The sequence below is a fragment of the Bubalus kerabau genome, chromosome 1 (genome assembly GCF_029407905.1).
Source record: "Bubalus kerabau isolate K-KA32 ecotype Philippines breed swamp buffalo chromosome 1, PCC_UOA_SB_1v2, whole genome shotgun sequence".
Lineage (NCBI taxonomy): Eukaryota > Metazoa > Chordata > Mammalia > Artiodactyla > Bovidae > Bubalus > Bubalus kerabau.
Window position 1 is genome coordinate 22,919,901 of NC_073624.1, and position 13,541 is coordinate 22,933,441.

Below are 13,541 nucleotides of genomic sequence, written 5' to 3' on the forward strand. Positions count from 1 at the left end.
TTGCTCAGTCCTGAGTGGATTATCTTTTTCAACAGGACCCACAGAATGAATATTTTGAGGAGCAACGAAAAATTGTGGGCCCACAGGAGTTTTCTCCTTTTCTCCTTGAGGTTGACATCCAGTGTAACATGGTTTTATACTACACATTCATCAGGGTCTACAGCTTGAATAGAAATGCTTGTTTTCATATAAGCAACCTGAAGGGGATTACACCATAGTCTTTCACAGCAGTGGTTTGGAGACCAGGTGACTTTCCATGGCAAACCAGAAGAGGATACGCATTTTAAGGCACTCCACAGTAAACAAGCGACCAAGCCATGCTCCAGAGCTACACTATCCAAAGGGTAGCCACCAGCCTCATTTGGCTATCACAACCTATTAAAGATTAAACAGCACTAAAAAAAAGTCTATTGGCACCAATTATGCCTGTTATTTCATCTGTAAATGAAAAATCCAATAAGAGGACATGACTTAGACTTCTTATAGTAAAGGAAAAATGTTATAGAATCTAAATTGACATATATGGGTCTTTTAAGTTTTCTATGTTTGAAATTTTTCATAATAAAACATTGGAAAACATTACTTTTAATTAAAATGACTCTAAATTCAGTTATGTTAGCCACATCTCAACTACTCAGTAGCCACATGCAGTATCCAGTGGCTATCCTACTGGACTGCTCATACAGAGAGCATCTCTATTATTGCACAGAAGTTTACCAGAGTTGCTCTAGTCTAGCTGCTCCAGAGCCCTGGCTAGCTGTCAGACCCCAGTTCTTCCACCCTAAGGTCCCTAGAGGGGACCTGACTGATCTTTGGGCAAAGTGGATGATGACTGCCAGGACTGCATACTTTCAGAGTGAAGGTGCAGATGGAAAAGTAACAGAATATAGGGTATGTAACTCATAACCAGGGTATGAGTTACTAACAGGCAAAGTAATCAAGTCTATCAGAAAGAGGTTGAAGGGAACTGGGAAATTGACTGGGACTTATGTTCATTAGGAGTTAGGATGTAAATACAGACACACACAAACGCACACACACGGAAGTCCAAATTTTAAATAATTTGTAGAGATGAGAACTCATTTATTTCCCACAGATATACAAAACATGTGTATTGTGAAATACGGGAATAGGCACATAATAAAAGATGTGTCTAACTTTGGATACTGACTTTACCTTTGTAACCTTGAGGAAATCACTGCTTATACAAAAATATTTAAATGTGAATAACCCCTAAGGAGTTTGTGACAAACATAAAAAATCCAAAAGCTTCTATAAACAACTTCTAGGAGCACCAAAAAATTAAATTCGGTCAGGTGTGGCAGAAACAAGGGGAGATCTACAATTGCTTTTAAACAGATGGGAATCTGGCTACATGTTTCTACATAAAAGACCCTCTGTCATAGGATACACCTTCTAGAACAATTTTCATTTTTAAAATGAATCAGAGATCTGGCCTCCTGAAGGACCAAAAGCACTCTCCATCCAGGCTGTGATGTGTTATTGGAGCAAAATTTCAACAAAAGGTGGCTTTTATTTACAGTTTAATGTGTGTGGTGACTGCTCAACCCACTTGGACTAGGTGAAGATAACAATTAAGCCTGCTTAGATATTGTCTTGTTTTCAATTTGCATACAAAAAAGTTTGCTTCACATTCATACAACCCCCAATATTATAAATGAACAAATCCTCCCTCACCCACCCCTTAATTAAATATAAACCCAGTTTCAAAAAACATATAGTTTAGATTGGTTTAATCTTGAAATGTAATCCAATAAGACTAAACACTAAACACTTCAGGTCCTGTACCAAATAGTAAAATACTCGAAGGCCTTCAGGATCCCTAAAATTTAAAAGATAAAAGTTAGTTTTTTATTCCAAGAATGAAACAACATAATAACACAAATTAATTCTTAAAACAGAGACCAAAAACCAAAACAATTAAAGAAACTGAGGAGAAAGGATTTTCTGATAACTATTAATATAACTGATATACTGGACAATTTCTATCTTTATCTTTTCTCTGAACTTTTCTCTGAAATTCCTTCTCTCTTTTACACTGTAACCAGTTAAGCAAACAAGTAAGTTATTACAAGTTACGCTGATAGGAAAATAACACTAGAAGAACATTTTGAGGGGAAAGAGTGGAAAGAAGTAGTAGGAGGCAGAGAGATTTTTCAGATAATAGTAAGAGGTATCTGTCACACACAGAGCTTGGAAAAGGCACATATGGCTACAGCCATACTTAAGCTATATCTGGGTTTTCTCCATTTCTTTCAAGTATTAAACCCAAGGAGGCAAATGATGTCATTGGAACTAATAAGGCTGAGAAATTCAAGAAGTATTTCTTTTAAATTCTGTGGGGCTGCATCCAGACTAAGATTTTTTGGCAATCAGTAAAATACACTGTTAACTTCTTTGATAACAAGTCTTCACTAATATAAAAATGAGGATTACATATACATAATAAATTGCTACAGGATACAATTACAGTAATCTCATCAAACTGGCTATGGTTCTAAAATGAGCCTCTCTAATAAATCATGTCAATTTAGTCAAAATGCTTTAACTTTTATTAATGCTTTTAATACTCACTTTGACTGATTGACATCAATAAGAGAACCTATTTTTGATGTGGTAAAAGAAATGTGTTCATCTCCAATTACAATTTCAAGCTCCTGAAAAAAATAAAACAGAGAAATGTAGTTAATGTAAAAATTCACCTCTTACAACCAAGATATCCTGATTTTAGCTGTAAGTTTTCTAGCCATAATAGAGGAGGGGGTAAAAATAAAAAAGAAACAATTTGTTAACTATAAACTATGTCTGTAAAGTAAAAATCTCATCAACTCCTCAGAGTTCCCCAGTATTAGGATGAATCAAGAACTGCTTTCCAGAGATCTCATAAAGAAGATGCTATCGAATGAATGATAGACTTCAGAGTCACACAGAAATGTTTCTTATGATGTCAATAAAAACTAATAATATGGGTTTAAGCCTATTTTTAATATAATAAATACAAATACATTTATCCTTTCTACCAGGCTCTACAAATAAACTGCATAATGTTAATAATAGCACTATTTAGCACCTACTGTGTATCCGGCCTGCTGATAGGGACTTTAAAAACATATTCTCTGTAATCCCCAAAACTGGGCTAATAAAGCCTGTCTTTCTCAGGTCAGCTTTACTGCCTGATTTTACAAATGTGAAGCCCAAGACTCAAAAGCAGACGAAAAAAAAAACAAACAAAAAAAACTGTTTGTATTTGCAAACACTAATACGTGATGGTACTAATATTTAACTCTTGGATTCTAAAACTGAAAGATTCATACTCTTTTGACTTCACAAAACAATTGCAATTAAGAACTAGTAAAACAAAACAGCATAAAACAGATTTATGCTTCCAGTATACAAAATTAAGTATAAATTTTTCTCCATTTTATATGCAAATCTAAAATGAAAAATTAAGAGGCTATCTGTATTGAGTTTTCAGTTTAAATTAACAGATGCCATTAAAGACATTCCCAGTTCTATATATGATCAGAATAGATATAATTATGCCCCTTTATGGCACACACACTGAAGAAGGCAATGGCAACCCATTCCAGTACTCTTGCCTGGAAAATCCCATGGACGGAGGAGCCTGGTGGGCTGCAGTCCATGGGGTCGCTAAGAGTCAGGAACGACTGAGCGACTTCACTTTCACTTTTCACTTTCATGCATTGGAGAAGGAAATGGCAACCCACTCCAGTATTCTTGCCTAGAGAATCCCAGGGACAAAGGAGCCTAGTGGGCTGCCCTCTATGGGGTCACACAGAGTCTGCACATGACTGAAGTGACTTAGCAGCAGCAGCAGCATGCCACACACACACAGAATGGATAATTAAGACTCTCAAGCAATCAAAATCTTTGACCTAAAAATCCAACAGACAACTTAAAGGGCATAAGGAATCCTCCCCATTATACAAAACACATGAACACATGATCAAGTGGGTAGATGAAAATACTGCTCTCTCCTTGAGTCTAAGAGATAATAAAAGGTTTGCTGCTGTTATTTCTGATTTTTAATGCCTATATATATATATGTCTAAAACAAATGGGGATTTAAATTTACTTCTTAAAAGTATTCACAGTAAATACAATAAATACTGTTAACTATTACCTTTGCTTTCCTAAATAATGTTTCTTTAAATAGAAGTGTTAAGTTACTGCTACAGAGCATCAGCATCTATTCTCCACATTTTCTTCTAGTCAAAGAAGTTGTTATAGAGTATAATCCTCAGGAACACACAAAAGCGAAATTAAGTGTTTCTTCTTCCTGCAGTCATATCTCATTCTTCCAGCAGTTGAAAAGACCCAAATCAGAAATCAAACTGTCTTTCTACAGAGTGAAATCAGGCCTTCAGAGCTCTTCAGTAGCCCTTTGAGAAATACCAATTTTTCTGAAGGGAATATGACAGGCAAAGGCAATGGTCAGTTTGAACAAAGAAACCAATCAAATCTCTCTCTGGAGGGTAAAGAAGCAAATAAGAATTTTCAAAGTTGTATTTCTGGAGAAAGTGAATCTTTCATAGTGAGAATCCTAATTCTCAAATTTAACAAACATTTGTGTTTTTTTCCTACCTAATTTTATTATTTATTAAGAATTCATTGGGCTTCCCAGGTGGTGCCAGTGGTAAACAATCTGCCTGCCAGTGCAGGAGATGCAAGAGACACGGCTTTGGCTTTGATCCCTGGGTTGGGAAGATTCCCTGGAGGAGGAAATGGCAACCCACTCCAGTATTCTTGCCTGGAAAATCGCACGGACAGAGGAGTCTGGTGGATTACAGTTCATGGGATCGAAAAGAATCAGACAGGGCTGAGCACACATGCAGGCAAGAACTCATTAGTCCTAATAAAAGTACTTAATCTATAATGGAAATTAATCTGAATACTGTGAAAACACCCTAAGGTTAGCTGCGGTGGCTGCAGAGAAGACTGTTCAGAAAGATGTCTAAACTGACTCCTTTATTACTAGGAGGTAGCTCACAAATTGATGCAAAGTGAAATACAATTATAAACCATTTACCAGGTGCCTACTAGATGAAAAAAATCCAAGATTCAATGAGGATCTATTCTAGATAAATAAGGAGAAACACAACAATCCTATTAATAATGCTTACAATTTATACGTTTAAAGAATTATTAAATACAAACCTGCCGGCCAACCCTGTCAGGGGGAGGCCACAGAGCATCGTCTTCTTTTGTAATTTCACTGTCATCAATAATTCTCTTCAGCTCTTCCATTACACTCTTGTGTACGTAAGCCTGAAAGCAAGTAACAAAAATGTCAGGGTCTACGTCTTGACACAACCTAGAAATAATAAAACGTAGTTACAAACCCTGAGTATTCAAATAGAATATTAGAGAAAAATTTAATTCTGATTCTAAAAGGAGAGAATCATTCATCCTTCTTATTGCTTTTTCTTCACTCTCTTGCCCTTTCCTTTAAAACATATTTTTCCCTCTTCGTATCATTATTCCCTCCTTAAAACCTTGTATCAAATATCTCTGAGTGGTTAACACAAAATCTATGAGGTGAACAGTGACAAATGCAAATACACATCACAGTGCGGTGAACTCCTTCTTATACCTAACTTTTGAGACTTTCATCTAAAATGCATCCTGTGTTTAAAACATGATTGTCAATTAATTTTAAATAATGAGAAGAGTAAAAAGACCAAATTAATTATAAAATGAATTAACTGATATGCTCAAATGTGGGACTACAACTTAATATATTCAGATTGATTCTTCTGCTGTTATAGATGCTACAAAGGATCCTTTTTCAATCTATAAATCAGCCTCTTCTCTATAGCCTTACCTGTACTTTAAATAGGTAAGTAAAAACACAGACATGAGGAAAACAGGCTTAACGCAAAAAAATTAGACATCTGAAAAGAACGTACCTCCTTTCTGATCATGACATCATTTTTATAATTGCTGTTGTTGGCATATCTAAGCTTTCCTGTAGGAAGTACAAAAAAATTCAATCTGTTAACAGCAAAAACTGCTAAAAAAAAATAATAATAAAGAAAGAAATGACATCATAAGCAATTTTGAAGGTAAAAACTATATTATACTACTTTTATTAATATTTCCTCCCTCCTGGCATAAGATCAATATTGGATACGCATTTGCTGTTAAGCTGGCTGAAGTTGAAGCCAATCAACTGTTTATACTCTATGCCTTCAATATAATTTCATATAATAGGATGGTCATTTTCAAAACCCATTTTCTTAAGCAACATCATGATTTAAACAGGGAATCTGAAAAAAGAACTAATGTTTCTTTTAAAGTTTACCTTACTTTATTGTGTGATTGTCTTATTTATGTCTTATTGGTGCTGAGTTACCCACAGCACTTAATCTAATCTGTAAAACAACCCTAAAAAGTAGGTTTCATTCTCTCACCTATTCACAGTTAAGAAAAACAGAGAGTTAAGTAACTTGCTCAGAGTCACACAAGATTCAGACTTAAATCTACTTTGTACCAATATACACGCCTTCCTCACAACTCCAAAACGTTTTCATTTATTTTCCTTCAATTCAATGTATTATGGTAATGCTACTATTTCAGAACTGTAATTAAGAAGCAATATAAACTACATGCTGCTTCCAAATAAAGACTGGCTAGTTTGTTTTCTGATTTACATTGAATGTTGATATACTCCCTGATGTACGCTTCTCCTCATGGCTGGTCAGTTGCCTAGGTACAGCTGTTACGTGATCCAGATCCTCTAAAATGATAGGTTATCTTAATAAGGTGAATCTCTAAGGAACTGCTGTCTTTGGGTCTCATTATTACTGATAGAAAGGTTGTGAAACAGTGGTGGCAGATGAGAACTACTGTTCTGAAATGAAACTTCCCTGAAAATACTCAATCGAAGATTAAGAAGCCTCTTATCCTTATCCATCAGAGGGCAGATAGAATGAAAACCATAATCACAGAAAACTAATTAAACTGATCACATGGAACACAGCCTTGTCTAACTCAATGAAACTATGAACCATGACCTGTAGGGCCACCCAAGACAGACAGGTCATGCTGGACAGTTCTGACAAAACGTGGTCCACTGGGGAAGGGAATGAATGGCAAACCACTTCAGTATTCTTGTCTTGAGTACTCCATGAACAGTATGAAAAGGCAAAAAGATATGACACACGAAAGATGAACTCCCCAGGTCGGTAGGTGCCCAATATGCTACTGGAGAAGAGTGGAGAAATAACTCCAAAAAGAATGAAGGGACAAAGCCAAAGTGAAAACAACATCCAGTTATAGATGTGACTGGTGATGGAAGTAAAGTCCAATGCTGTAAAGAACAACATTGCATAGGAACCTGGAATGTTAGGTCCACGAATCACAGTAAATTCAAAGTGGTCAAACAGGAGATGGCAAGAGTGAACACTGACATTTTAGAAATCAGTGAACTAAAATGGACTGGAATGGGTGAATTTAACTCAAATGACCAGTGTATGTACTATTGGAGGCAAGAATTGCTCAGAAGAAATGGAGTAGCCCTCATAGTCAACAAAACAGTCCAAAATGCAGTACTTGGGTGCAATCTCAAAAATGACAGAATGATTTCTGTTTGTTTCCAGGCAAACCATTCATTATCACAGCAATCCAAGTCTATGCCCCAACCACTAACGCTGAAGAACCTGAAGTTGAATGGTTCTATGAAGACCTACAAGGCCTTCTACTAGAACTAACACCCAAAAAAGATGTCCCTTTCATCATAAGGGACTAGAATGCAAAAGTAGGAAGTCAAGAGACACCTGGAGTAACAGGCAAGTTTGGCCTTGGAGTACAAAACGAAGCAGGGCAAAGGCTAACAGAGTTCTGCCAAAAGAACACACTGGAAGAGGCAAACACCCTCTTCCAACAACACAAGAGAAGACTCTACACATGGACATCACCAGATGGTCAACACAGAAATCGGATTGATTATATTCTTTGCAGTCAAAGAAGAGAAGCTCTATACAGTCAGCAAAAACAAGACTGGGAGCTGACTTAAATTGAAGAAAGTAGGGAAAACTACTAGACCATTCAGGTATGACCTAAATCGAATCCCTTACGATTATACAGTGGAAGTGAGAAATAGATTCAAGGGATTAGATCTGATAGACAGAGTGCCTGAGGAACTATGGACAGAGGTTTGTGACACTGTACAGGAGGCAGTGATCAAGATCATCCCCAAGAAAAAGAAATGCAAAAAGGCAAAATGACTGTCTGAGGAGGCCTTACAAATAGCTGAGAAAAGAAGAGACGCTAAAGGCAGAGGAGAAAAGGAAAGATATAACCATTTGAATGCAGACTTCTTCCATAACAAGAAGAGATAAGAAAGCCTTCTTCAGTGATCAATGCAAGGAAATAGAGGAAAATAATAGAATGGGAAACACTAGAGATCTCTTCAAGAAAATTAGAGATACTAAGGGAACATTTCATGCAAAGATGGGCACAAAAGAGGACAGAAATGGTATGGACCTAACAGAAGCAGAAGATATTAAGAAGAGGTGGCAAGAATACACAGAACTATATAAAAAAAGTTCTTCATGACCCAGATAACCACAATGGTGTGATCACTCACCTAGAGCCAGACATCCTGGAATGCAAAGTCAAGTGGGCCTTAGGAAGCATCACTATGAACAAAGCTAGTGGAGGTGATAGAATTCCGGCTGAGCTACTTCAAATCCTAAAAGATGATGCTGTGAAAGTGCTGCACTCAATATGCCAGGAAATTTGGAAAACTCAGCAGTGGCCACAGGACTGGAAAAGGTCAGCTTTCATTCCAATCCTGAAGAAAGGCAATGCCAAAGAATGTTCAAACTACTGCACAATTGCACTCATCTCACACGCTAGCAAAGTAATGCTCAAAATTGTCTAAGCTAGGCTTCAACAGTACGTGAACATCTACTTCTGCTTTATTGACTATGCCAAAGCCTTTGATGGTGTGGATCACAACAAACTGTGGAAAATTCCTCAAAAGATGGGAATACCAGACCACCTTACCTGCCTTCTGAGAAATCTATATGCAGGTCAAGAAGCAATAGTTAGAACCAGACATGGAACAACAGATTGGTTCCAAATTGGGAAAGGAGTATATCAAGGCTGTATATCATCACCCTGCTTATTTAACTTCTATGTAGAGTATATCATGCAAAATGCCAGGCTAGATAAAGCAAAAACTGGAATCAAGGTTGCTGGAAGAAAAATCAATAACCTTAGATATGCAGATGATGCCACCCTTAGGGCAGAAAAGCAAAGAACTAAAGAGCCTTTTGATGAAAGTATAAGAGGAGAGTGACAAAGTTGGCTTAAAATTCAACATTCGAAAACTAAGATCATGGCACCTGGTCCCATCACTTCATGGAAAATAGATGGGGAAACAGTGTAAGACTTTATTTTCTTGGGCTCCAAAATCACTGCAGATGGTGACTGCAGCCATGAAATTAAAAGACGCTTACTCCTTGGAAGAAAAGTCATGACCAACCTAGACAGCACCAGAGACATTAAAAACCAGAGACATTACTTTGCTGAAAGGTTCCTCTAGTCAAAGCTATGGTTTTTCCAGTAGTCATGTATGGATGTGAGAGTTGCACTATAAAGTAAGTTGAGTGTGGAAGAACTGATGCTTTTAAATTGTGGTGTTGGGAGAAGACTCTTGAGAGTACCTTGGACTGCAAGGAGATCCATCCAGTCCATCCTAAAGGAAATCAGTCCTGAATATTCATTGGAAGAGACCCTGATGCTGGGACAGACTAAAGGCAGGAGAAGGGGACAACAGAGGATGAGATAGTTGGATGGCATCACTGTCTTGATGGACATGAGTTTGAACTTAGCTTCCAGGAGTTGGTGATGGACAGGGAAGCCTGATCTGCTGCAGTCCATGGGGTCACCAAGAGTTGGAGAGACTGAACTGAACTGAAGATTAAGAAAAGACTGCTTAATCCATGTGACTGGCTAAAATTGACACGGACCAGCTAAAAGCTGTTCACGAGCCAAGACCCTGAAGACAGTATAAACCCAGGAATTGAACCCAGGTCTCCCACATTGTAGGCAGATGCTTTACCATCTGAGCCACCAAGGAAGTCGGAAGAAAGAAAAGTTAAAGAGAATTCAAGTAAATTTGGCTCCTGAGCTAAATTTAGAAATTACCTGAGGGGAACCAGGAAGATTAGGGATGATTAAGGTCCCTAAATAATTGCAGAATGTAGTTACCCTGACTTCTACCTGACATGTCTGACATTCTTCCCTTTTCCTAGTATGTGATCCTCCCCTAATTTTTCTTGCATGCTCTCCCAGAACTTTGTCCAAAGCATGAACACAGCACCTAATATGCATACCGCTTTACACTTAGTTTTATGTTTATGTTATCCACCAAGATATAACTCCTTGAGGGGAATGAAAATGTCCTATGCACTACTGTACCCTCAATTTTTGTTTTTACGTGTGGCCCAGCACATAATATGCATTCAGTCTATGCAGTTGGACTACTGTTGTTACAATAACAGTTCAATATACAGTACAACTATCTAAAAAGAATTAGAGTTTTAAAAATTTAGAATTTGCTGCATATTTCTTGGGGAACTGGCAGTTTCACCTCCCCTCCCCGCCCCTTGCCCGCTCAGAGGGCGCTCAGGAGTCTGACTCCCTTTTTTCCCAGAGACCAAGAAAATACGTCCTCTCATTCCAATACTCATCTCAATTGTCGCTGTCGCCTTCTCGAAAGATTTCCGACTCTTTCATGCAGAACTAACCACGCCCCCTTTTTATAGTCTTAATGCATCCAATAGCGAACAACTGTATTTAAGCACCCTAAAGACATCATTACACTCGTTTTTCTACACGTTGGGCTTCCCGCCTTCAGAGCAGGACTCATTTGCTTTTCTCGACTTGTTGCCTTCCATACAGTGCCTGAATGAGTAAATTCATTCAGGATGAATGGGCCGTCTGAAAATTACTATTTACAGGAAGATTTTAAGCGTCCATGGGTCCACCGCGTGGTGGGGATGTTTTCAAAAAACGTCCAAGTATTAGGTTGATTAACTAGAAGGCCTTTAGGGTCCCTTCCGGTGAACTGATTCTAGAATTCTGATTACTATAGTTTGAACTTTAGGATCAAAGGCAGCATAGGCTTTTCTGAAATAATTGACACCGATTAATTCTCTTTTATTCCCCCAAACCAATCCACGCTTCCTACATTAAGCTCCTGGACCCAACCGTACACTCGCGAGCCTGAGCAAGCTCACCCACCCACCCTGCCTCCTTCGCGGCCTCTCCGCCTCTCTTCTCCCCTGCTCAGCATCACTCCCAGTTGCGGCAGTCGCCGCTCCTCCGCTCACCGTCCGGCCGAAACTCAAACTCCAGAAACTCGTGTCCAAACTTGCCCTTATGCCCTACGTAGTAGCGCAGGTAAAAATCGCTGGCCATAGACATCTTTGTCCCCGAAAAGCCCGCCGAAGGACCGGCCGACGCGACTCCCGGCGCCTGGCAGTGACGTCAGTCGCCCAAGAATGATTACACGTCACAGCGGGCGCGCCGCTTCAGCCTCCCTCGGCCCGAGAGAAAAGCGGGTGGGAGCCGGGTGCGGTGGGGCAGCGTTGCAACGACCTGAACTTTGCTTTACTAAGGTCATACTATTTTCAAAATTAGTTAGATCATATTATATTGGGAAAGCACAAGTGATAAAATATGAAAACACTTGCTATGGCCTCCGAACTAAGTTCGGAGTTGCTCTAAGTTCTAAATTAAAAGTCGCTCTGACTTTTGGGTCTCACGGCATCCCGTGAGGTGGGTGTGGCCTTATTCCCCAGGTTAGTGGGATGAGTCAAGATAAAAGCCCAGAATTAGAATGCAGATCTGAAGCACAGCCATTTCTCTTGCTAGACTTCTAACACAGGCCTCCCCCCTTTGGACAATGATGGCTCGTTTTCAATGATGGCTCGTTTTCTGGCATCTAGAAGCCAGACGAGACAAAGTAGAAAGAATCCATCAAGACAGGCGGTCTCAAAATTTGAAGAGCACACTGAGGCAAAATCTCTTGACAGTCATGATACGAAAAAAATTTTTATCAATAATAAAACTTGTTCGGTTACTGGAGTTTCGGCAATTTGATCACAGATAAGTGGTTTAGCCCAGATTTCTTACGCTATAGAGTTATACTGGGGAAATAGCGCTCATCTGGGGTGGGTTTTGAAGGATAGGGAAAGACAAGCTGAGCTTTACGCAAAGCCTGTTTTTTCCCCTCTCTAAGGATATATTGATTACCTTTCTTTTATGGACACACAGAATAATCCTGCTTGTTGGATACCCTTTAACCTTCAGTGGGACTTGATAAAGAGAGTGGCAGTCAGAAGACTGGGATTTATGCCCATTACTTATCTCTACCTAACTTTGTCTAAGACCCTATCTTTAAGCCGTTTTATTGGTCAACCAAATGAATAGACTACAATCAACTTTGTCAAGCTCAAAGAATTGTTGAAAGGACCAGATGAGATTATGTGAAATAAGATTTAAAATTTATGAAACAACATATGATGAGTTATAATGGGCATTTCCTATGTGCCAGAAATGGTTGGGCACTGGTAATAAAAATAGTCCTTTGTGCTTGTGGTCTAGAAAATGAACATGTAGATACGTATTAGTCCATGAAAGCAAATGCTGTAAGAAAATTGTTTGTTTGTTTAATGCTGGTAATATTGCAGAGGACTCAAGTCACTTTATTGGGGAAGAGGGGAAGTGGAAGAAAGGGGAAATATCAGGGAAGATTTGTGACAAGATGCTATTTGAATTGGACCTTGTTGGATAAATTCATTATATGTTTGGAGGGATGGAAAAGCAAACAGCCTGAGCAAAGGCACAGCAGTGTTAAAATGCATGACTTGGGAAAGCCAAGACATTCCGTATCATTAGAACACAAAGTTCATGGAAGTGGAATAACCAGAAAAACAGACTGAGCAGGTTTTGTGAAGTATTAGCAATTGTATAACTGTCAATATGGAAACCCATATTAACCACTATATAAATGTTAATATAGAAAAATTATTTGATTCCAATATAGGCTTCTATTATAGAAAATATACAAGAAACATAGCACCATCCCTCACCTCTTGGGTGACTGACCTCCAGTTTTGTCCAGACCAAGGCGTTTCCTGGGATGTGGGACTTTCAGTCTTAAAACGTGGAACTTCCCAGGCAAACTGGGATGAGTCAGTCGCTGTGTTTATCACAAAAATGATCTACAGAAACTTGACCACAATATTCTATAGTATCTCTGGAAATATAGGCAGTAATCCATTTGGTCTGCTTTGTGTAGGAAGCCCCATGCAATCTTTGGATTCCCTAATGCTTTTCCTTCCAGTTGTTGGCACTTGTGCCAAAGTTCATGGTTACCTAGAGACAGCTACAGACGCCAGATCTGTGACTGTGTAAACAGAGCATATGGAATGCACGGTGTTAAGATTTTTATTTGTAACCCTTGACTGATTTTATCTCCT

The 13,541-nt window shown here is 38.6% G+C and overlaps 1 protein-coding gene across 2 annotated transcripts; it reads right to left on the reverse strand.

Annotated features, from left to right (window-relative positions):
- Window positions 1–1,052: 1,052 nt before the first annotated feature.
- LOC129644826 (protein mago nashi homolog) lies at window positions 1,053–11,586 on the reverse strand. 2 transcript variants are annotated; one of them, XM_055570265.1, is made up of 5 exons: window positions 11,388–11,586; window positions 5,952–6,010; window positions 5,200–5,310; window positions 2,596–2,678; window positions 1,053–1,843 (listed from the first exon to the last, which is right to left on the reverse strand). In XM_055570265.1, the coding sequence occupies exons 1-5, from the start codon at window positions 11,479–11,481 to the stop codon at window positions 1,744–1,746; spliced, it is 447 nt and encodes a 148-aa protein (XP_055426240.1). In that variant the 5' UTR covers window positions 11,482–11,586; the 3' UTR covers window positions 1,053–1,743. The 2 variants fall into 2 exon arrangements, with proteins under 2 accessions (XP_055426240.1, XP_055426245.1); XM_055570270.1 differs by having other exon boundaries at window positions 11,303–11,431.
- Window positions 11,587–13,541: the final 1,955 nt, after the last annotated feature.